Consider the following 22,957-nt stretch of genomic DNA (forward strand, 5'->3'; position numbering starts at 1 on the left):
ATGCCTGGGCCCTGCCGCGAGTTTCTGCCTCAGCAGGTCCGGGAGGGCCCAGGAATCTGCCTCCTGACCAGCGCCCCGGAGCTGCCCACCCCGCCCACCCGGCTCTTTAACAAGGCATCCTCCCAGCCGCGGAGGGTCCTTAGCGCCCCTCCCTGGAGCGTAGGGCGCCGAGTCCCGCCCCGGGGGCGTGGCCCGGTAAGCCCCGCCTCCACGCGAACCCTCCGTTCTTATTGGCTGGTAGCGAAGGGGATCCCTGACGTCACGGCGCTGTCCTCTCCTCCCCCGACCTCCGGAGGCGGGGCCGCCGCGCCTGCGCAGTGGGGTCGCGCGCGGGGAGCTGCGCTCCGGGGAGGGTCCGGCGGCCGCTGCCCATGGCGGACCCGCGGGCCGAGTCGGAGCCCCTCCTGGGCCGGGCCCGGGGCGGCAGCGGCCACGACTGGCCGGCGGGCTCAGCGGCTTGCGGCAGCGTTCGCGGCGACCCTGGTGAGCGGCGGGGGCGGGGGCGGGGGCGGCGCACGGGGTCCTGCCGGCCTCGAGCGCTCCGCTCTGGCCGCGGCGGGGGCTGCAGCCTGCGGAGTCGCGGGCGCCCGGGTCCTGCCTCCCCCGGGCGTCCCAGAGGCGGCCACAGCCCCGCAGCCCCCTGCGGCCCCCTCGGTGGGCCTCGGGTGGATCGCCTCGGTGGCTCTTAGAAGGCAGAGCTTTCGTTTCCCTCCTGGTTATGATAGGGGAAACTGAGTCACAGAGAGGGGCATTCCCCACCCAAGGTCACACAGCGGAGAAGTGGCTGGGGGGGCGGTTAAGCTGTTTCAAGCCCAACTGGGAGTAGACGAAGGGGTCCTTTCAGTGTGCCCTCTCCTTCCAGGTGCTCAAGGCTCCCTGGAGGCTGGTCCCCCAGGCGTGGCGTGGGGGCAGGCGACCCCAGACCAGGGCAGCTTCCTCCCTTTGCCCTCTGCAGCTCCCGCCTGCCCTTCCTGTTTACCAGCAGAGAAATTGCTGAATCCCGAGGAGGGCAGGAGGGTGGAGTCCATCTGTCTCTGGCAGACACCAGGGTGGTTGGGTGCCGGTTTAGGCGTGGAAGGGCCTCAGCCTCATCTCACCGGGGAGAAAACCGGGGCCCAGAAAGTGTCTGGGACCTGTCCAGGCTCAGCCCTGGGATCTGCTGCGGCTGCTGCTAGTGCCACACTGGGTGTTCTCTCCAGGAGCACTTTCCCTTTCTGGGCCTGCTTTTATCCTCTGTCCGGGAGGGGCCCATAGTGTGTGCCCATCTGTGACTATGGGGGTGACGGTTTCCTTTTAGGAGATGGAAAACTAGAGGCCGAGGCAGCCACCTGCCTGCGCATCTCAGAGGCTGTCCTGAGAGAGTTCTCCATCCAGCCTGCGACAGGGCCCCACGCATCCCTGGGCAAGGGGCACAGAGCTTGCAGACTTTGTTTGCATCTGGAGGTCAGAGTGCCTTTCTCGTGCCCCCACTTCTGGCTGTGTGACCTTGGCTGGTTGCCTGACCTTTCTGAGTTTTACTAAAAGGGAAGTAGTCTGAGGGGCTGACTTGAGTGTTGTGAGCATTTGGAGAGAATGCTGAGGATGCCCTCAGTGTGGGGCCCGGCCAGGTGGCAGAGCTGGTACAGTCGGTGCCGAGGGCCACTCTGGGTGGAGCACCCTGATGGTCATAGGTCCCAGTCCTGGCAGAGCGGACAGTCAGCGGATGAGACCTGCATTGTAAGCTAGGAGCCAGGGCCAGACAGTGTAGACCATCAGAGAGGGCTCTTTGTCCTGGCGCTATGGCCTCCGTGAGGGCTCCCAAGAACGTGATGGGACGGTCTGTGTTCTGAGTCTCCCTGGCTAGGCTGCTTGGCCCTGGGGGCGGTGGGGACTGAGGATGGCTGGTCTGTGCTCCACTCCTGTGGAGGCTCCTAGGCGGGGCTCTGCACAGGTCTTGCATGTCCCACAGCCTGATCCTTCTGCCGACGGGTCGGGGAACTGTGCTGCTGGGTGCCCCGTGGACCCTGCAGCAGGTCCTTTTGACCCAGCCTCACCTCGCGGGCTGCAGGGCCAGGGTTGTACTTTCCTTTTCTTGTTCCTGGTCAGGGAGATCACCTTCTTTCTGGCTATGGAAGAGTCAGAGGGAGCGCTATGCTATGGAAGGGGCTTCTAGAATAAAAGCAGCAAATAGTTACAGCACCCCATTCTGTCTGCACATGTCCCATCGTGTGTGACCTGTGATGGGGAACTGAGGCACAGAGGTGGAAGGGCCTGTCCAGGGTCATCAGGGAGCTGGTTGGGGCCCCAGGCAGGTAGGGCAGGGTGGAGCCTGAAATAGGAAGGAGGGGGGCTTGGGGTGGAGAGACTGGTCCTGGGCTGATGTGGGACCCGGTGATGTCCTCTGCTTCCTATGGCAGATGCTGTACCCTGACACTCCGACCTGAGTGCCCACTTATTGCCACATGGGGTGGTGGTCCCTAGACCACCGTGTTGGGAAGCAGTGATCCTGGTAGGGCTGACAGCCTGGGCAACGGCTTGGAGTCTTGGGGAGAACTTGGCCTTGGCAGAGCCAAGTTCAGGATGAGTGGCGTAGAGGGCAGAGGATGGGGGAAGCAGCAGGATGGCTGGTGATGGGTAAGGTGGGTGCCCGTAGTGCCAGGTAGGGGCAATGTGGACCTTTTCCAGAAGCACTGGGCACACGTGGGAAGCTGTGACATGTTCATGACTGAGGGTTTGTGAGAAGATACCTCTGGCTGTTGGTGTCAGGGGCTGCAGAACAGGTGGGGTGGCCTTGATGAGGTTTGGTGCCCTGAGGCCCAGGCCAGAGGTCTGATGTGTGCTGGGCAATTCTCAGGGTGCCTGACACCCCTGGCCTGTGGTGGCTTGCCTGGGCGTGAGCCCCTTCAGCTGCACCCTGCATCTGGGCCTAGAGTGAGCCTAGAGGCTCTTGTCTGAGAAGCTTGTATCCTTAGATCTCTCTAGGCCGAGATCTGGTCTCTTACCTGAGGTTTGGGTAACCTGGGGCCCCTTGTGGGTCCTCAGACCACCCTGCCCTGCAGCCTCCCCTCAGGCTGATCGCTCCACAAAGAAGCTTTGAGGATACTATGTGCCGAGCCCTGTGCTGTCCTAGGCTCTGTGGGTATAGCAGGGAGTAGAACAGAGTGCTGTCATCACAGTTCCCAGGACACCGTCAGGGGAAGTTGGCAGTCACCATCCTCACAGCCTCCTTGGGAGAACTTCAAGGCTCCTCAGGGTGAGCATGGAGGTTGTACATGGGGGGAAATAGGCCCACACAGAGGAGGGCACTTGCTTTGGGTGACAGCAATGTGGTGGCAGAGCCAGGCTGGAGCCTAGGCTCCTGCCTCTGTCGGGAGTCCCCCGTGTCCCCAGTTGACCCCCCGGGCCCTGCAGTGGGAGTCCTGAGGACAGGGATAGTCGCTTCCCTGGGGGTGATGGGCAGAGCAGACAGTGGCGCACCCCCCGCTCTGCCTCTGGCTTTGGGACCTCTGCTCTAGAGGCACGCACAAAGCTGCATTCTCTCCGTGCCAGGTACGGGCAGTTTAGGAGCTGCTGGCACAAAGGGGCCAGATGTGAAAGCAGAATCTTCCACAGAAGCAGCTGTCCTCTTCATTTCCAAGCCCCAATCTGGGAAGTGCTGGAGGCTGCATGCCGGCTCTGCGCTGCCTCCCCATGGCGCACCCCCCCTCCCCCGCAGCCTGGGCTGCTCCCTCCCTCACGGACCTCAGGGGTGGGGTGAGCCATGGCTCCTCACACCTTTCTTCTCCTTTGAGTCAAGCAGTGGTTTCTGCAATGAAGCCACAGAGGTGGCACTTGGCCCTGAGCAGTGGACGGAACCCAAGGCGGCAGGGACTGACCTAGTGTGTAGCTTAGGGCTGCTCCCTGGGCAGGCGGCAGGGGTGCTGGGCTGACGCTTCAAGCCGCCTGACTTGTCTTGAAGGCTGCTCAGAGTCGGAGCCTGCTGGGGTCCACGGAGGCCCCGTCCAGCCTCCTGTGCTCTGCCTCCCAAGTTGCTGGCTGCTGAAGGTGGCAGAAGGGTAGTGCCGGGCCTGGGGCTGCCTCGTGTGCAGACCTGCTGCAGGGAGAAAGGCATCTCATTCCAGAGCCTTGGAAAAGAATGCCTCCAGATTCTTTCCTTGATCTCGATTGTCCTGTAGCAGGCGAGCGTCACGTCATCTGCCTTGTCGCCTGATGTGTTTTCTCTGCCTGCAGGTGCTGCGTCCCGGTGGGATCTCTGCTTTGACCAGGCTACTGTGTTCATCGAAGATGCAATCCAGGTGGGCGGCACCTGCTCCTAGTGGCTGGGCCTGGGCTCGTCTCCAGGTTTTGTGGGGCCTGGGTGATGGCTGCCCTGCTGGTCCCCTCCTTGCTGTCCTGGGGCCAGGCCTGGGTGGCTGATCCATGTCATCATATAACTGTGATGATGGGGCCTTTGGGCCCGACTTGCCTGGAGTCCTCCCTGAGGCAGGGGGTTGCTGGGGTGCTGGGTGTTCTTCTTTTGAGTCCTAGCATCAATTGCTTGTTTTGTTGAGTTACCTCCTGAGGGCCTGTCATGCACCTGCATTGTCCCAGGTCCTGTGAAAGATGCCCAGAGATGGTCAGACCATCCCCGGCTGGAAAACAGCACTCAGGCTCAATGAGAGAAATAGCGATGGAAGGAAGCAACGTGCCATGTGGGGAGTTAGGCTAGGGTGTCCTGGAGAGTGACAGGGTTGTAGGGGCCTAGCACAGCAGAGGGGAGAGCCTCACAGGCAGGCAGTGGATACAGCTATACATTTAGAAGCATGTGTCCATGCAGGACAGGTTCCTAGGGTGCTCTGCCTCTCTCAGCAAACATGCCCCTGCAGGGTCCCAAGAGAGCCCTTTGTCCAGGTATGTAGTGAAAGTGGACTCTGGTCCACAGCCCGTCTGCCTGCCGAGGGCCTGTCCTGGGGTCAGTGGGTGCCCTGCATGTGGCTGGCTGTGCTGTGCAGCTCTGAGGGGACCCTCACTCACGCTCCCCTGTGTGATGTTCACTTTCAGTATCGTTCCATTAACCACCGCATGGATGCCAGGTCGATGTGGCTTTACCGGTTGTATTACTCGAACACGTGCCAATGGTGAGAAGGCACATGCATGCAGCGTGGGGTTCCTGCGGTCTGGGTGGACGGGGGGAGGCTGGTCTCAGTGTCCTGGCGGGCTGTCCCCTCCCCATAGTGGAGAAGGAGCTGCTTTTCCCTCCTCCGGAAAGGAGCCCAGCCCAAGGAAAGAGGGGCTTTTCTGGTGATGAGGTTTAGCCTTGGAGATGGAGTGTTGGCTTGAGTTGCGCTGTCTGACCCCTTGAGAGTGGGCACACACCAGGAAGCATGGCCTTGCCTTTTTTTTCTTTTAAAGATTTTATTTATTTATTCATGAGAGACATACAAAGAGAGAGAGAGAGAGAGGGAGGGAGGCAGAGACACAGGCAGAGGGAGAAGCAGGCTCCATGCAGGGAGCCCGACGTGGGACTCCATCCCGGGTCTCCACGATCAGGCCCTGGGCCGAGGGCGGCACTAAACTGCTGAGCCACTGGGGCTGCCCCATGGCCTTGCCTTTTGAAACCGTGGAGTCTGTCCCGCTGTCCTCCCAGGGACCCTGCCTGCTGATCTAGTGTTTGGCCCAGAGCACGGCTGGTTCGTGAGTTTTAATTAGTTTTTGTTCCTTTTTTCAGGATATTGAGCTTCACCATTTTCTTGATCCTGTTTTTGGCTTTTATCGAAACCCCTTCCTCGCTCACGAGCACCGCGGATGTCCGCTACCGCTCGCCCCCCTGGGATCCACCATGTGGCCTGACTGAGAGCATCGAGGGGCTCTGCCTTCTGGTCTTTGTGGCCGACGTCTCTGTGAAGGTGAGGTGGGTGCCGTCAGGTGCCAGAGCGCAGGGACCAGGGCCCTCCCAGCCTGGTGCTGCTTTCCTGATTAGTTTTCATACTCCTGGAGTTAGCTGCCTTTGGCTCTGACTGTGCACTTTGACCATCTGAGCAGAGGCCTGGGTTGGTGGAGGGTTCTGGGCTTTGTCAGCTCTCGGTCCTCTCCAGATGAAACTGAGTCTTGGGTTCAGCCCTGCCAGGTGCATGGCCTCGCGAGGCCTCTGGGAGTGGCTGAAGGTCTGAGGCCCCCTTCCCCTGTAGGACGAGGGTAGACCAGTGGTCTTGGCCCAGCCTCCCACCCCCAGCAGAAGAGGAACACAGGAGGAGGTGGGCGTGGGGCCTGTAGCCACATGGTGTGCGTCTGACTCTAGATTCTCTCTGACTTGAGGCCTTCTGGAAGCTGGAGGTGTGCCCTGCCTTGCTCATTTGAGCTGAGCCGTGTCAGAGGCTCAGAGCCTTAATGGCTTCCCAGTGAGATGCAGGGGGGCTGAGAGGCCGGGTCCTACTGTGGGTCACACGTTGTTACTTTTGTCAGACGGTAGCAATTCCAGCGCTCCAGTGCTGGGCCCTCCGGACACAGCGGGCCGGGTGGCGCGGCAGGCTGTCCCCAGAGTCACTGGGCAGGGCCTTTGCCCAGCACCTGCTGGGCTGTCCTGCGGGGGGTGTGGCTTCAGGCCTCTGCTGCTGACTTTGAGGCCCGTGGGTGAGGGCCCTGGGTAGCTTCGAGGTGGTTCTTTTTTAGCTCTTGTGTTTAGGGGCTTTGGGGGTTTTTAAACTGGAACTGAAACTAGCGAGAAGGTCTCATTAGTATTTTTGAATGGTTGATACGTTTGGGGAGTCTCAAAAGTCAGAGTGAGTACACATTTTTATCTGCACGCTGTGACCTCTGGATGTCCCTGCCGCCCATGGGCCTCATGATGACTGGCCCCTGGCCGTAGAGGCAGACCTCAGGCCTGGTTTATGGATGGTTCTGGGTGTGGGCTAGCCCTAACCAGAAGTGGACCATGTTGGGTGGTACAGCCTCAATTGGCAAAGCCCCGTTTCTAGAATGGCTCTTTTCCAGTGGTTCCTGGGCATGAGCTAAACTAACGGGTGGGATGGGCAGGACGGCTCAGATCCTGTTGCCCCTGAGGAAGCAGGACAGAGTGGTTAAGTGCTGAGCACAAGGTCACTGGCTGCCCGAGGTCACCAGCAGGCTGGCCAGGGAGTTCAGCTTCATGTTCCCCAAGTCACGTGAGAGCACACTGCTGGCCGAAGCTCCTGGCTCTGGCTGCCCCTGCCTCACTTGGGGGCATTGACGGCCGCAGGCTGGTGACTACTGGGCTGCCCGCTCACTCACCGCCTCTCTTGCAGAGCTACCTGGTTGGCTGGGCCCAGTTCCAGAAGAACCTCTGGCTGCTGGCCTACATGGTGGTGCTGGTCGTGTCTCTCATGGACTGGATCGTGTCACTGGGTCTGGTTTGCCAGGAGGTAGGTGGTGCTGTGCTCTGAGATGGGAGCTAGAAGCTCTGGTGGCCTGCGCCCTGCCCAGCTCTGCCCACCCTCCTTCAGCCAGCCGTCGGCCACGGAGCCTCGTCCCAGCTTGTAGAAGAAGACACTGAGGCCTGGGGAGGGTGCGAGGACTCCCAATTCCTGCCTCGCCACCTTTCAGCTGAGCATCTCGACTGGTCAGGTCCCCCCGCATCCTGGGGCCTCACCGTGGCCATGTGGCCCACGCTCTGGGAGGGCTGCCATGGGAGAGCCCATGTGAACTGCAGCGTCCCCTTCACCCCCCTCCCGGATGCACTGCCCAGTGCCTGGAAAGAACAGAAGCAGGGAAGTAGGTGTGGGGACATCCGTGTCCATCAGGGCCAGGCAGGGACACAAGCCTATTGAGTGCTTTAGCTAAGAGAACTCACGTTGAGGTTTAAGCAGGTGTTGAGTAACTGATAAGGCAGAAGGACAGGGTGGGGGCGGGCCCAGCAGGCTCCAGAACTGCAGGAAACTCAGGGGAGGGGCCCCCAGAGCTGGCACCCTGCCCTCCAGGCCCTGGAGGGCTGCAGATCACCAGGACCCCACCGGAGACTGCTTGGTCTGGCAGGGCTGAAGGAAGGGGAGACTGGGAGCTCCTGGTGTGGGTACTGCCCAAGGGACAGCAAGGGGACAGGTGCGTGTCCCCCCACCCCCGCCCCACAGTGTCCTCACTGGCAAGAGTAAGGCTTGCTGAAGGGGAACCGATGACGGCTGGGGCCCACGGCCCGCCTCCTGCTTCCTTGCAGGAAAGAGCTTAGTTAACATCTACGAACCCACATCTGCGCACTGAGCAAGGGAGGCTGCTCGGAGTGTCTCACGTCACGCTTTGCTGTTGGCTGCGGCCCTGACTCACCCTGAGAGCTTCCTCCTGCCCAGTGTCCCGGCGCCCTGTGGCTCCCCTGCTCCCCAGTTCCCCTGGGTCTTCGCCTTGAGCGGAGACCCAGATCTTTGTTCCTGGCAGTCCGTGTCCTTGGTGGTGCTGCCTTTTTTGATTCCCGGAGTTTCCTGATAATCTTTCTGCTGGCTGTGCCTCAGTGTCTCTGACTGAGGCCTCCCTGACCCTCTGGGCAGCAGCACCCCCTGCCTGTCCCCCACTCTTGCCTTCATAAGACTTACAGCGTGTCCCCGAGGGAACACCTGCCCCCCGGAGTGGACGTTCCCAGAGTAGCAGGGCACCGAATTGTGGGCTGTTTTATCCTGTGCTCAGAGCCTCTGGTGCCTCTTCTGGTCCCATAGAGGGCTGTCCTCCAGCACGGGTGTCACCCAGCCTGCCCAGGGCCACCGAGCCCCTGCCATGGGTTGACTGCTTCTGAGGCCTGGGTCGCGGTCCTGGGTGGTCCCAGGCAGAGCCCTAACCTGCGTAACTGTTCAGTGAGGACAGCCAGCGTCCTGCCTGGGGAAGGGGCCCAATGCAGTCACCCACCCATCAGGGGGCCACATCAGGGGGTGGGCTGAGTGCAGATGGGCTCTGCTTCTGGAGGGCAGGCCATCCGTGGTGGCCTTGGGGGAAAGTCTCTGATGTCACAGGACATGTCATCTGTCTCTCGAGTGTTCACTCTGCCCACCCACATGCATGCTTCTCAGACCTTGTCCCCAGTTGTGTGCTGTGTTCTTTCTGTGCCCTGCCCCCTGCAAAGCTTTCCCTTTGGCTCCGCCACTGGAGGGTTTTCCTGATGGAGGCTGTAATGCCACACGTGGTCCACTTGTGAGTAGGGTCAGCCTATCACCTAGAACCATCTACAGACCAGGCCTGAGATTCTTTCCTGTCCAGTTGGCCAATCACAAAGACCTCACATGGGTGCCGGGGAGGGAGGGCGAGGAGGACCAGGGGCCCCCACCTGCTCCAGCCCAGTCTCTCTGTCTGTTGTCCTCGTGGGCCAGAGGGTCAGGTCCCACGTGGTCTGCCGCTGGATAGACCATGGTCACAACTGTGCTGTGGCTCTCTCTGCTGGGAGGCGGGGTGTCTGCAGGTTAGTTGGTGGGCTGTGATTCTGTGCGGGCCTCACCAGGGGCTTCACTGGCACCGGGCCGGCTTCTCCTTGGCGTTGAGGCTTGTGTCTGCCTCCTTATCCTTCATAAAGGCCACACATCTCTGTGTCCATGACCCTGATGGGCCCCAGCGTTGGGAGGGCTCTTGGCAGGTTGAGTTACTACAGCTGGGAGAAGCTGCATTGCTGGTCCGTGTCTGATGACAGGTGGGGGTCCCAGTCCCGGGGTGCGGGTGCCAGTAGGACCTTCAGGCCCTGCTTGACCTGGAGGGATGGCTAAGAGACTCAGGTTACAGGCACTGAGACGGGTTCCATCCAGGGCAGTGGAGATCGTGGGTGAGCTGGGGACGCTGGCCCCTCAGCCCACAGGGACGGGGTGGGGGCAGGGCCCTGAGCATACATTTATTGCTGTTTCCTTTGGCTTTCTTGGTCCTGTGTCGGGACCCGGGCCCCCTTTTGAGAACGTGTGCAGCCCAGGGAGGTTGAGTTAGGCCTGGGGATCACATGTCCTGTGGACCATCCAGAGGGACCAGCGCTGGTAGGACCTTGTTCTGTTGTAAGAGAGACCCACAGTATGAGGAAAGCCCAGATGCACCGTGGCGTTCCAGAATGCCATGGGTGTTGTGCTAGAGGAGGTTGGATGAGAGGGACAGGGACAGCCTGCCAGCTGAGCAGAGGGGTGGGCAGGAGGGCGAGCAGTGGCCCCTGGATGGGCCAGAGAGGGCCTCCAGGCAGTCCTTAGGACTTGGACAGGGAGGGGATGTGGTCCTTTTGGTTTCTAAGACAGTGGGACGGGAGTCGAGTTAGGAGCTGGGATGGGCTGCGGCATGTGAGAGTACAGAGCATAAGCATGGTGCTTAAAACTGCATGGGAGGCCTGACAAGTGCGCCAAGGCATGAGGTCGCAGAGGTGAGGAAGGGGATCTGGGTGTCAGCACTTGGGGGTCAGGTATGGGGGAGATAGCCTGAGGCGCTGGGCAGACTCAGGCCTGGTCGTCCCTGAGGCTGGGTCCAGCAGCCCAGACGGGAGGACTGGCTGGGTCAGGAGCAGGGACACATGGAGCAGGTGAAGGGCATTAGAACGTGTGTGGTATTGCTATGGAGGAGGGAGGAGGGGCTCCTGAGGGAAGCCCTTGAGACAAGCCCTTGAGACGGCTGGGTGGTCCTGAGGACGGGGTTGGGGGGTGAAGGTGGGGGGGGCCTCTCCTTGGTTCTGACAGGAAGGAAGAGGGGAAGGAGGAAATGGGGGCCTGTGTGTGGACCCATGTATGTGTGCTTGTGTGTAGAGGGCGTGCATGTGTCGGGTAGGCGCACAGAGGCTGTGTGTGCAGGTGGACACACGTGTGTGAGGGATGGGGCCGCAGCTGGGAGGGATGGGGCCGCAGCTGGGAGGGATGGGGACAGGGGAGGAGCCAGGAGCTTGGAGTAGCCCCCTGGGTGTGTTTGTAGAGAGGAGTGGAGTCCCCATGGTGCTGAGGCCGCAGGGCTGATGGGAGTGGGGTGACCCGTTGGCAGGGGTTGGGGGAGGATGCGGAGCCTGCGTGAGACCGGGTAGGGAGGCCAAGGCTGTGAGCAGATGGCCGGGGCAGGGGGGGGGGGGGGTTCTGAGTGGGGCTCCAGGGCTCTTCTGCACCTCTGGTCTCGGGCCTGGGCGGAAGTGGAGGGCCCCTTTCTGCTGTCTTTCAGCCCCTGCGGATTCGTAGGCTCTTGCGCCCCTTCTTCTTGATGCAGAACTCGTCCATGATGAAGAAGACGCTCAAGTGTATCAGGTCATCACTGCCGGAAATGGCCAGGTGGGCTCTCGGTGCGGGGACTTGCAGGGCAGGTGGGGTTTCCTGCCATTGGGGGTGCCAGGACTGCACCTTGGGGTGTGGCCAGTGCCCACCTGGGGGGAGGCCAGTGTGGGGGTGTTTGGGGGCCTCCTAGCAGCCGCTTGGTGGTCTTGTGCCCTCTGATCAATAGCTGCGGAGCCCTGCAGATGCTCCCCTTCGGTCCCTCTGTGGCCGTGACCACCACCCCCCTCGTTTCTCTATCCCCTGGCCTCTCTCTGCCTCGCATCCCCTCCCCTCGTGGCTCACATAGTTGAGCCCTCAGTGTCCAGCCCAGATGGAGGGATGTGGCCTTACCCCTCAGAGAGTCCAGGGGCATCCTTAGGGTGTGCCCCTGGGGTCCCGACTGTCCCTGCCAAGGAAAGAGCTCCCTCAGGACAGGACCAGTAGCTGAGTGCATGGCAGGTTCTGGGGCAGAGGGTTCCCCTGAGCAGTTGGGCCGGTTGCCCCTCAACCCCCATCCCCTTTGGCTCGTGGGGCGTGTGCCCTGTGCTGAGCACCTGCATCCGTCCCTCCAGTGTCATGCTGCTGCTGGCGCTCCACCTGTGTGTCTTCACCATGTTTGGGATGCTGCTGTTCACAGGCGAGAAGGTACCACACTCCTTTCTGTCCCCAGCCTGGATCCCTTGGGGTGGATGGACAGCTTGGCCCTCCGGGTCACTCTTGGGCTGCAGAGGTGGAGGAGAGGTCAGGCTGCCGCCCTGACCTCGTGACCAGGGTCAGCGATGGCCTGCCTAGACTGCAGTGTCTCTTCAGATGACCCGTCGTCCCAGTGCCCCTGCCAAGCCACCCCTCGTCGGCCTGGCTCCTCCCCACGCCTCCCTCCATCCCTCCCTCCTCTCCCCTCCCTGCCCTGTCGCTGACCCAGCTCTCCTTGCACCTCATTAGGTAGAGGCCCCCTCAGACGGGCACTGGGGGCCGTCGGGGTGGACTGCACTGCTGTTCGCTCCCCTCACAGCACCTGCCTGTCTCCGCTTCCTCTTCTCCAGCTGGGCCTTCTGCCCTCCTCCTGGGTCCCCTTCTCTTCCAGCTCTTGTTGCTGCTTGGCCCCCGATGGCTTGTTGCTGTGTGGAGGTGTCTGGCACCTCTCACCCTGGTCTCCTCCCCATGCATCTGTGGTCCAGTGTGTCTGTCCTCACATCCTGACCTGGGTCCCTGTCCTCCTCAGGGCAGGAGCTGTCCTGCATCTCTGTCCTGGGAACATGGGGTAGTCAGTGAGGCCAGTGTCCCTTGAGTTTGTGGCAATACTGGGTTCAGGTTGTACTGTCCGTGAGGGAGGACTGGACTGTCCCTTCTGACTCTGGAAGACCTGGAGCTCCCTTTGTGTGTGTGTGTGTGTGTGCACTTCCCTGTGAAAGGAACCCATGTCTGTATCTCTTGAGTGTGTGTTTGTGTCATTGTGTGTGCTGGATGTGTGTCTCTGTACCTGGGTGTGTGCTCTGTGTGTGTCTTTGTACATCCGTGTATTTGTCCATGTGGTTGTGTGACTAATGGTGTATGCTGTGTCTGTGTCAGCCAGTGTGGCTGAGAGCTTTTCACCACAGTTCTGAGCAGACCTGCTTCGGGGTCCGGTGTCTCGGGGGCTGTGCAGCTTTCCTGGCACTGGCTCTTGGGCTCAGAGGCCCCAAGTTAGGTCTTGTCTGGCCGTGAGGGCAGAGTCTGGTGGGAAATGATGGGGGGGGGGTGCAGGGCAGGGGATGCTGGCCCCGCAGTGGACGGAGCTCCAGTCGGCCTTGGGCCTCAGCTGGTGGAGCAGAGGCCTGGTGACCCCAGAGCTGCCACATTTGCTCTCAGCAGGACCATGGGCAGGACCGGGAAAGGCTGATCTACTTTCGCAACCTGCCGGAGGCTCTGACCTCCCTGCTGGTGCTGCTGACCACTGCCAATAACCCCGACGGTGTGTGAGGAGGGGGCACGGGGCCTGGGGGTGGGTGTGCTTCGTGCGGAGCCTCAGCGCTGGGCTCTGGGAGGCAGCAGTGTGGAGGGCTTTTTTTATCGCTGGGTGGAGGATGAAAAGGAGGACGTTGGGTTCTCTCCCTCGCTCCTTCCTTGTTTTTCTTTCTCTATTTGTCTCTTCTCTTTTCCTTCCTGTTTCCTCTTTTTTTGCATTATTTCTCATCTCCTTTGCTCCCTCCCCTCCTTCTTTTTTTCCTCTATTCCCTTCACCTTGTCTTTCCCGTCTCCTGACTCTACTGAGAAGCTAAGAATGAACAAGGTGACAAATGGTGGTGTGTTTGGCGTGTTCCCTGGTGGGTTCATCTTTGAGGCCCAGCCACTTTCCCTGTCGCCACCTGGGCCCAGCTGTGGGGTGTGGCTCGGCCCTGAAGGTGACCAGCCCTGGGTCTTAGGTAGCTGTGGTGCTCATGTTTGGGGTTGTGCTGGGGCCTCTCTGCTTGGGCCAGGCTGTGGCCAGGATGAGGTGCTGTGGGCCTTTAGGGCCTGGCTGTGGCCTCGCCACCCTGGCTCGAGACTTTGGTCTTGGGCTCAGGGATGATCCCCCCCATCAGAGAGACCTTCCCGGGAGGGCAGGCCCAGCTTCCACACCCAGAGAGAGCTGTGCAGTGGGACACCCTGAGCACTGTCCTCACGTGTCCCGTGAGTCTAGCAAATCCCCCAAGGGAGAGCTGAGCTTTTGGGGTGCGGGGGGTTCACAGGGAAGCAGGTTTCAGCTTAGTGTAAGGAGGAGCAGCCTGGAAAAGCAGTGAGTTCCCACTCCAAGGGTGTGTGAGCAGAGGCGTGAGGGTCAGCATTGGGGCAAGAAGGCCTCCTAGGTCTCCCAGTCAGAGCCCTTCTTTTTGTTGAGAGGGCAGACTATGTGGGGCCGTGTTGGGAATTAGATTGGAGGCTGAGGTTGTGAGCACGTTTTAATTTCTCCTAATTTCTTTCTCTCAGTTATGACTCCTGCGTATTCCAGGAACCGGGCCTATGCCATCTTTTTCATAGTCTTCACCCTGATAGGTAAGTTCCGGTGGATCTGTAGGCGTCACTTGGGACAAGATCCTGCCCCCAGTGGCAAGATCCTGAATGCTCAGGTGTGAGTGTGGCGTCCCGACCCCATGACTTCACCTCGGTGTGCCCTCCTTGCTGAATTCACCTCAGTGTGTCCTCCCTGACCCTGCGTCTTCACCTCAGTGCATCCTCCCCGACCCCACATCTTCACCTCAGTGCGTCCTTCCTGACCCCATGTCTTCACCTCAGTGCATCCTCCCCAACCCCGTGTCTTCACCTCAGTACATCCTCCCTGACCCCACGTCTTCACCTTAGCGCGTCCTCCCCAACCCCGCGTCTTCACCTCAGTTCGTCCTCCCCGACCCCGCGTCTTCACCTCATTGCGTCCTCCCCGACCCCGCATCTTCACCTCGTTGCATCCTCCCTGACTCCACATCTTCACCTAATTGCGTCCTCCCCAACCCCGTGTCTTCACCTCAGTGCGTCCTCCCTGACCCCATGATTTCACCTCAGCGTGCCCTCCCTGCTGACTTTGCGTCAGTGTGCCCTCTTGACCCTGTGACCTCATCTCAGTGTACCCTCTGACCTCGTGACTTCGCCTCACCGTGGCCCGCCTCGTGGTTTTCAGTCTGTGGCCACCGATAGCCTCTGTCGTCGGTGGCTGTGGCTGGGCAGGCACGGTGGCACGCGTATTCAGTAGATGAGGACAGGGAGGCCTGCATGTGGACCAGGCCCCTGGCGGGACTGATGGGCTCCCCCTGCTCTGAGGTCGTCCAGGCCCTGCTCACCAGCCCCTGTGGGTCTGCTGTGCCTGTGTTGGCCCTCTGGCGCCCCTGGGTGCTGCCCCTAGCCCTGGGCCCCTGATGCTGCTGCTCCTTGTGGACTCTGCCGTCTGCCTGTTGCTCCCCACTGACTGTGGCTTTTTCACGTGAAGGAAGCTTGTTTCTGATGAACCTGCTGACGGCCATCATCTACAATCAGTTCCGGGGCTACCTGATGGTGAGCCGGGCTGCCGTTTCTGCTCCTCTGTGAGGAGCCGCCCCTGGAGGCCCAGCGGGGCACGGCTACCGGGTGGACCCAGGGGGGTGGTGGTCCCGGGGGTCTCTGCACTGCCCTCTGGCTCCCTCCTGCCACATCCTCCCCCGAGGGGCCATTCCCTGCTCCCTCTTCTCTAGAGGGAGGCCGTGAGGTCGCAGCTCCACCGCGAGTGGCCCCGAGCCCGCCACGCAGGAGAACTGGGCACCCCAGATAGGCACCTTAGTGAATCCATGGGCCATGAAGAGTCTGGCTGTTCCTCTGGTGACCGAGGGGGTGAGAGCTGCTCCCCAGCTGCAGGCAGACAGGGTGCCCCTGGAGGCCGCTGGGCACGAGCCAGGGGCGGGGGGGATGTGTGGCAGGGGGAGGCCCAACCCCACCACTCAGAGCCATTTTCCTTGTAGAAGTCTTTCCAGACCTCCTTGTTCCGGAGGCGGCTGGGAGCCCGGGCTGCCTATGAGGTCCTCTCCAAGACCGCGGAGGGGGAAGCCCATCCTCAACGGTGAGTGCAGGGCTCCCGGGGCCCTTCTCCCTGGGGAGATGGGAGCCGCTGTGGGGAGGGAATCCTTAGGTGCTCCATGGAGCGTTTCCTAGCTCTCTGGGGTCTGTGCCTGATTTTAGCGCTGCCTCGGAATCACGACAACACCACATCCTTGGCACTGCAGGGCTGTCATTCTCTGGGTTGACTCATTTGTCCTCATGACCCCTGGAGCCCGTGGGTTGATGAGGGCTGGCTGGCTTTGGCCCTCCCCTCTGGCTCACGCCCTTCCTGCACCACTGTGCTTGGCTGCTGGAACCTGCGGGGCCTGGGACGTATGTCTTTGCCTCCGCCTGGTCTGGAGGTGGTGTCTGGAAGGTGATGATCCCGATGGCTCATGAGCTGCCCTGTCGTATCTCTTTTGTGCTGCGGACCACTTCTGAGCCCCGTGTGCTCCTCTTGAAGGCAGGACAGTAGTGTCTTTGGGGGTTTTTAGATGACGGAGGCCCTTGTCATTGCCCAGGGCCACTCAGTCACATGTGGCACGGCTCAGGTCAGAGGTGCGGGTGCCCTGGTGGGCTGTACCAGCTGGGCTCACTGGGGCGTGGGTGTCTTCTTCGCAGAGTTGGGGTGAAGCCCCAGGACTTCCTGCAGGTGCTTCAGAAGGTCCAGCTGGACAGCGCCCACAAACAGGCCATTGTGGAGGTACCAGAGCCCCCTCGTCCTCTTGCCCTCCCCAGCCTGGGCTTTGGGCCCCTCCTGATGGTCACCTCAGCCAGCTGCCCCCTTTCAGCACAGGGCTGTCATTTCAGATCACCTGGGGCTGGCCCAGGCCGGGTGGGGCCGGGGATAGTGCACCTTCCTGTGGCAGCCCTTCCTCCCCTCCCAGCTGAGCCCGGCTGACTTGCTTCCCTCTTTTGCAGAAGGTGTGTTCCTATGGTGATGACCTGCTGTCAGCTGACGAGTTTCAGAAACTCTTCAATGAGTTTGACAAAAGAGTGATCAAAGAGGTAACTGGTGCCAGGCCACCTGGGGGGAGCTGGGAAGGTTACAGCACCTATTGGTATTGATCATCTGGGTGACCGTTAATGGTCAGTGCCAGGATCTGCCTTCCTGGGAATTTTGGCCCCTAGGATGACAGATGGGAACAGAGAGCACTTGGCTCTTAGAAGCTGGGATGGTTTTGTCAATCATGAAATTCACGGACCACAGAGAGTGGCCTGGGTCACGTCTGACCTAGAGGAACCTTCTAGAGGGTTTTCCCTGTCTCCATGACAGACTTATACTACTTCCATGTGTCCTTCCCCAGGAGAGTCCTGAGTTTGTCCAAAGCCCTCATTTTTTTGTTGTTGACACCAATTTGTGAAGTCACCAGATGAGCCTCGGCCTCCAGCTCAGCACTGCATCCGCAAGAGCCCTGTTCCGTGTTAAGCTTTCAGTTATTAGTGTGTAATTGTCACATATTTTTTCCCAGAATAGTTTTTGTCGTGTAGCACTTGGTGTCCATTTAGATGGCTGCCTTATATTGTGGTTTCCCTGAGCTGTCTGTGGCCATTTAGGTTCTCTCTAGCTTTCTTTGGTGTTAAGAGACGACTGCGATGAACATTTTAGTGTGTGCAACTGTTTCCATTGTTTGAGATTATTTTATTAGGCTGGACACACTTGGATAAGACAGGAGGTAGGAAAAAAGTCGAATTCCAGAATAAGGTGGTATGGGCAGTGGCGGGCTCCCTGCAGCCACAGCCTCCTGCAGACTCGTGTTTCTGAGCCTGGGTGTGTTCCCTCCCTCCGTAGCACCCTCCGCGGCCCGAGTACGGGTCTCCCTTCCTGCAGAGTGCCCAGTTCCTCTTCAGCCACCGCTACTTTGACTACCTGGGGAACTTCATCGCCCTTGGGAACCTTGTGTCTGTTTCTGTGAGTGCGGGCTTGCCCTCGTGTGGACGTGGGAGGCGCCTCGCTGCCCACCCCCTTGGCCCCTGCCCCTCCTCCCAGCTCCCTGACTGGCCGTGGCACCCTGGCACCGGCCTGGGCTGGTGAGCTGCCTGCCGCTCTGGCTCTGCAGGTGTTCCTGGTGATGGATGCAGATGTGCTGCCCGAGGACCGTGACGACTTCGTCCTAGGGGTGAGCTCTGGGGCCGCGCTGCTCTCAGGCGTTCGCCAGGGTGATGGAAGAGTCAGCGGGAGCAGAGGGCACAGCCTCCCCCTCCCTGGGGCCCTTCTGGTGCAGAGCCACTCCTTCCATCATGGGGTGCTGCAACAGGAGTGGGTGCTGGGCCTGGGAGAGGCTGGTGCGGTGCAGGCCGCAAGTGTGCCAAGGCGTCTTCCGGGCTTCTCTGGCCCTGGGATTGGAGCCTCCCCCTCGGGGCTGCTTCTCAGCCAGTGCTCAGCCCTTTCTGGAATTGTGAGCTCTTTTCTTAACATTACTAGGTCTTGTCAATCTCCTTAGGAATTTGAAAACCATTTTTTTGTTTTGGATTTTTAAGCAAAATAGCAACACCCCTATGTTATTTAATGCCAGAACCCTAACAAAGCAGGTATTTTAAAGTTATTTTAATGAAAGATCTTGTGAACAGTGTTAAAATTGATTGAAGTGAGTGAATGGTCTTTAATTAGTTATGTAGGAAACAGCTTGATTTGTCTGATGTAAAACTGTCACAGAATGTCACGTGTATTAAACAGAGAGTAGACTTTATCTAGCATCAAAATGGAAAAAATGGTTTTCCTGACCTGATGCTTGAAATTCCTTTGTTTTATACTTTAAGAAAGTCTTATTTCCGTTGTACTTTATTTCTGGATGACACTGGAATGCTTCAGTCTCCTAGTGAGTAACTCACCGTTGGTTTTTACTCTTGACAAAATCAAGTTGGATGCAGTTGACCTATATTTTATCTTTTTTTTTCAAAGATTTTATTTGAGAGAGAGAGAGAGAGAGAGTGAGAGAGCGTATGAGCAGTGAGGAGAGGGAGAGGGAGAAGCAGGCCCCCCCGACTGAGCAGGGAGCCCTGTGTGGGGCTCAATCCCAGGACCCGGGATCATGACCTGAGCCGAAGGTAGTCGTTTTCACCGGTGGAACCCCCCCAGGCGCCCCTAGAGTCTGTCTTCTTTAGCAGTAGTTGTTAAGCATCATGGTCAGCATGACTGTCTGTGAGGGGCTTCTGGTCTCGGGAGTGCCGCAGGGGGTTCTGGGGTGCCTGCAGAGTTCCATCCTGCTCTGCCCTATGGTAATGGCTCAGGACGCAGGGTCAGAAATGTTCTTCCTGCCTTAACAGCGACCTCTTCATGGGTGTGGATGGGGCAGCACTAACAATGGGAAATTTAGGCTGGACCCCTATGCGAGGTGACCGCAGTGCTCATCTGACCCCTTGTGCCCCCACCCGATCCCCCCCCCCCCACTGTGGCTCTGTGCACCCCGGGGGCGGTGCCGTGAGGCCTCCATCAAGGGAAGAGGTCCTCTGTATTTTACTCACTGGCTTCAAATAAGACAAGAGACCCAGTGGCCTGTGGTCACCTTAGATGCTAGACCTCCTCTGACACTCCCTTCCCCTGAGGGAGGCCCCTGCCCATGTGCGTTGTTAGAGGTCGCCCTGATGTTCCCGTGGAGATGGGGACTGGAGGAGTGAGGGCAGAGCACCGGGGGCGTGGGCTTGGGTGGCAGCCACGGGGAGGGAGCCACTGCCAGAACAGGAGCTGGTGGGGTGGGTTGGGGGTGACCCAGGCCTGCAGGCACAGAAAGGATGTGGGGTGGGAGATGTGGGGCCAGGTGAGCATGCGCTGGGGGTGCAGCTGTGTGGGTTACCACTGAGGCCAGTCCCCTGACGAGGGCATGGATCAGGAAGGGGGGCACTGGAGACGCCCCATGTGTGTGGGGGTGGGGACGCGGGCGGAGCAGCCCTGAGAGGCCCATGGTGCAGGTCGGGACTGAGCACTGGGTAGCTGTCCTCCTTTCAGATCCTCAACTGTGTCTTCATCCTGTACTACGTGCTGGAGCTGCTTCTGAAGGTGTTCGCCCTGGGCCTGCCGGGGTACCTGTCATACTCCAGCAACCTGTTTGATGGCCTCCTCACCGTCGTCCTGCTGGTAAAGTCTAGGATAGGCCAGTCTAGGATAGGCCTCTCCGGGTGGGCGGCGTGTTCTCTGCGTGCTCTGTGCTGTGTCCATCTCAGGCTGGCCCTCGGGAGCTGAGGGCCCCAGGACCTTGGGCTCCTGCCTCCAGTGGCAGAGGGCTGGCATTCCTGTGAGCGGCTGTAGGAACCGGGTTTCCACCGTGTCTGAACGTCGGGAGGCAGGCTGCCTCTCCCGCCCCTGAGAGGGGCCTCGCTGGCTCACCAGCCCCGGCCACAGAGCTCAGGACCGTGGGACCTTGTTGTGGGTGGCAGGAGAGGCAGGGGTCCAGGCACCCTTTCCCCAGAAGCTGTGGGAGTAGAGGGTCACGCGTGGTGTGTGTGTGTGTCAGCAGCCATGCTAGTGCTGCATTCATTCGTGTTTCTAGGAACTGCGGGCCCCTTGGGACGGGGGCCTTTGGTCTGTCCTCGACCTGGGCCCCCGCCAGCCTTTCCGGTATCCCGCCCTCCGTATGTGCGGGCTGCTGCTTCCTGATACCTGAGAGTCTCTCAGCTGCAGGAAGTCCCACGTTTGGAACCAACCCATGGGGTCGAGGATAGAGCTCTGACTTCTCCCCAAATCCCCCTTTGCGGGGAACATGTTACACACGAGCTTTATAATTCATTGGAAAGCCGCCTAGATTAACGTTGCTGTAGCGATGCCTTCTCTTCTTTTGTAATTAAAGGTTTTGGAGATCTCAACTCTGGCTGTGTACCGATTCCCACACCCAGGCTGGTATGTGACTGCAGAGAACCGAGGGAGGCTACAGCAACCAGCGCCCTGCTAGGCCCCAAGGGGGGGTGCGCTCTCTGTGGGCCTGCCTGCTCGGGCCGCTTGACTCCCGGGCCAAGCGCCCTAGTGTTAGGAGAGCTGGCGGCTCAGAGCCTGGCCGCTGAGGACTGTGGGTGCAGACCCCTCTCGTCGCTCTTGGGGAACGTGTCCTAACTCGCTATCAGAATGATAGCGTTCCTAGAGCCTTGACAAGTCTCTAGGGGACAGCGGCCTCGGCACCAGCACCGGGGTGGGGCGTGCGGCCCCCAGTGCCCTGGGGAGTGGAGATGCCCAGCTTAGGGCTGGCGGGATCCCTGAGCCCTGGAGTCGGGCTGGGAGCTGTGTCACCTTGGCCTGTCACCTCCCACTCTGGTCGTCGGGTTAGCCCCCTGTAAGATGATGGAGGCCGGGGCTGCTGTGAGTCCCACCACCCCTGTTATGGCCACATAGCAGTCTAGATGTCTGGGTGCCTTGAAGTGTGGTGGCTGTGAGGTCGCGGTGCCCAGGACATAGCTGCCCCTGCAGTGTGTGTGTGCTGGCCTCACTGGCCTTGGGCCTCTTGGCCGCTCTGGTATCTTGGTATCTCTTTGGGATAGAGATGTCTTAGCGGGGCAGCTAGAAGGTGCTGGAGATGGGGAGTGGGGCTGAAAGACTGGCTGTTTAGGGTCAGCTGCTGCAGAGCCAGCCAGGAAGGTTTTATGTCAGGCAGACAGTTGGGCTGGCGCTGTCCTTGGCGGGTCCCTCGTGGCCTGGCGGGAGCCCCGGCCTCAGGAGCAGTGGTCCCCTGTGCCGGGCAGCTAGCTGTAGGGCTGGCTTGTCGGTAAAGCTCACTGAAAGCCCACCGTGTACTTTTGTCTGAGAATCACAAGGGGAGTGTCCTGTGTGAGAGTGAGTTTCAATTTAAATAGGAATGAGAGCCCAGTAAGCCCCTGAGAAATACCAAGAGGGGCCGGGACATAGAATGGGACCACAGGACAGGGGATGGGGTCAGGAGCCAGGGTCAGCCAACAGGGATCTCAGATGAGGTCAGAAAAAGGGGTGAAATAGGGCTGGGGTCAGGGGACTGGCTTGGGGAGCAGGTCTCTTCTACTTCTGTTGGGACCTGAGCTGGGTGTTCCGGGATCTGGAACCTGAGTGGCCTCCTTTGTAAGGTGGGGGGTGTGATAGCCGAGGTGCCACCATGAGGGGTTGTGCCCTGGCCAGTGCTGTCCTGGGCTGCCAGGGATGTACCATCCAGACTTTGTCCTGTACCTGAGATGGAGCACCCCCCCCACCCGCCGCCTCGCTCTCTGCATCTCTGTGTCTTCCTGTTGCTGGCATGTTGAGGCTCTCCCAACCAGTCTCTTGTGTGTCTCTCCAGGAAGCCAGAGATGCTGGGCCTGCTGTCGCTGTGGGACATGGCCCGGCTGGTGAACATGCTCATCGTGTTCCGGTTCCTGCGCATCATCCCCAGCATGAAGGTCCGTGGACGTCTGACCCCTGCCTCACCTTCCCACTGTCCTGCTCCCACTGTGACATTGCTCTAGAGAGTGGCTGAGCCTGACCAGGGAGGAACTGAGACCAGGACTGTCCCTCTGGCTACCTTGGTCCCCTGGGGATGTGTCCCCTGCCCTGCTGCTGGGTGATCCAGCCCTACATTTATGGACGAGGAGAGAGAGGGCTGGGGCTGGAGCTCTTGGAACCACCTTGTTCCCAGGTGTCCTGAGGTTCCCAGAAGGCCATTGGCATAAGCTCTTCATAGCTTCTAGTAATGAGGGGCAGAGGTGGGCTTGGCCAGGGCCCTCTACCCCAGGCCCCCCAGTGGGAGTGGGGCATATGGTTGGCTGGGGTGTGCATCTTCAGGACACCCAGTGCAGGAACCCAGTGGCTTGTGACCATCTGCGAGCCTCAGTTTCTCTCCCTATACACGCAGGGAGTGACACCAGGCTTGAGGAGAGGGAGGCCAGGTGAGCAGGGTATTTAGGCCAAGTGCCCACTCAGCACAGAGGTAGAGTTATCTCCTCCTGTTTGTTTGCTTAAGAATTTTCCAGAAGAAAAGAAACCCAAGGACATGAGACCCCTTCCTATTTGTCCAAGTCCCTCCCCTGTGCTTATCTGTTCTTTCGTGTGCCTGTGCTGCCCGGGGCTACCTGTCACCTAGCAGAATTTCCCATGTGAAGGTGGCCTGGGGACCCTGGGTGCAGATGGGATGCTGCACCAGGGACTTTGTGCATGCCACATACATGCATGTGATCACACACATGCACACATATACCCACATGCATGCATATGCCCTTACATAGCCACACACACACGTGATCATGCATATGCACACACCCACACATATACATGTGATCATACACGTGCACACATATGTGATCAGTGTATAAGTCACATATATGTATATGATCACAATGTACTCTTACACACA

At 59.8% G+C, this 22,957-nt stretch overlaps 1 protein-coding gene across 7 annotated transcripts in view; it reads left to right on the plus strand.

Annotated features, from left to right (window-relative positions):
• Window positions 1-329: 329 nt before the first annotated feature.
• The window catches only part of TPCN2 (two pore segment channel 2), a 66,305-nt gene continuing 43,677 nt past the window's right edge, over window positions 330-22,957 (plus strand). For 4 of the 7 annotated variants that reach the window (XR_013359842.1, XR_013359841.1, XM_077862751.1 and 1 more), the window contains exons 1-18: window positions 331-483; window positions 4,210-4,274; window positions 5,020-5,096; window positions 5,687-5,864; window positions 7,239-7,355; window positions 11,071-11,177; window positions 11,732-11,804; window positions 13,008-13,110; window positions 14,106-14,171; window positions 15,097-15,161; window positions 15,602-15,699; window positions 16,299-16,380; window positions 16,599-16,685; window positions 17,470-17,589; window positions 17,738-17,797; window positions 19,624-19,752; window positions 20,462-20,511; window positions 21,908-22,007. Coding sequence is in view for 5 of the 7 variants with exons in the window: in XM_077862751.1 (XP_077718877.1) it covers window positions 372-483; window positions 4,210-4,274; window positions 5,020-5,096; window positions 5,687-5,864; window positions 7,239-7,355; window positions 11,071-11,177; window positions 11,732-11,804; window positions 13,008-13,110; window positions 14,106-14,171; window positions 15,097-15,161; window positions 15,602-15,699; window positions 16,299-16,380; window positions 16,599-16,685; window positions 17,470-17,589; window positions 17,738-17,797; window positions 19,624-19,752; window positions 20,462-20,511; window positions 21,908-22,007 (1,689 nt within the window). In the remaining 2 variants the exon portion in view is untranslated. Of the gene's footprint in view, window positions 484-4,209; window positions 4,275-5,019; window positions 5,097-5,686; window positions 5,865-7,238; window positions 7,356-11,070; window positions 11,178-11,731; window positions 11,805-13,007; window positions 13,111-14,105; window positions 14,172-15,096; window positions 15,162-15,601; window positions 15,700-16,298; window positions 16,381-16,598; window positions 16,686-17,469; window positions 17,590-17,737; window positions 17,798-19,623; window positions 19,753-20,461; window positions 20,512-21,907; window positions 22,008-22,957 lie in introns of all 7 variants that reach the window. The other 3 variants (XM_077862747.1, XM_077862748.1, XM_077862750.1) reach the window with 3 other exon arrangements.

This window comes from Canis aureus, chromosome 21, assembly GCF_053574225.1.
Source record: "Canis aureus isolate CA01 chromosome 21, VMU_Caureus_v.1.0, whole genome shotgun sequence".
Lineage (NCBI taxonomy): Eukaryota > Metazoa > Chordata > Mammalia > Carnivora > Canidae > Canis > Canis aureus.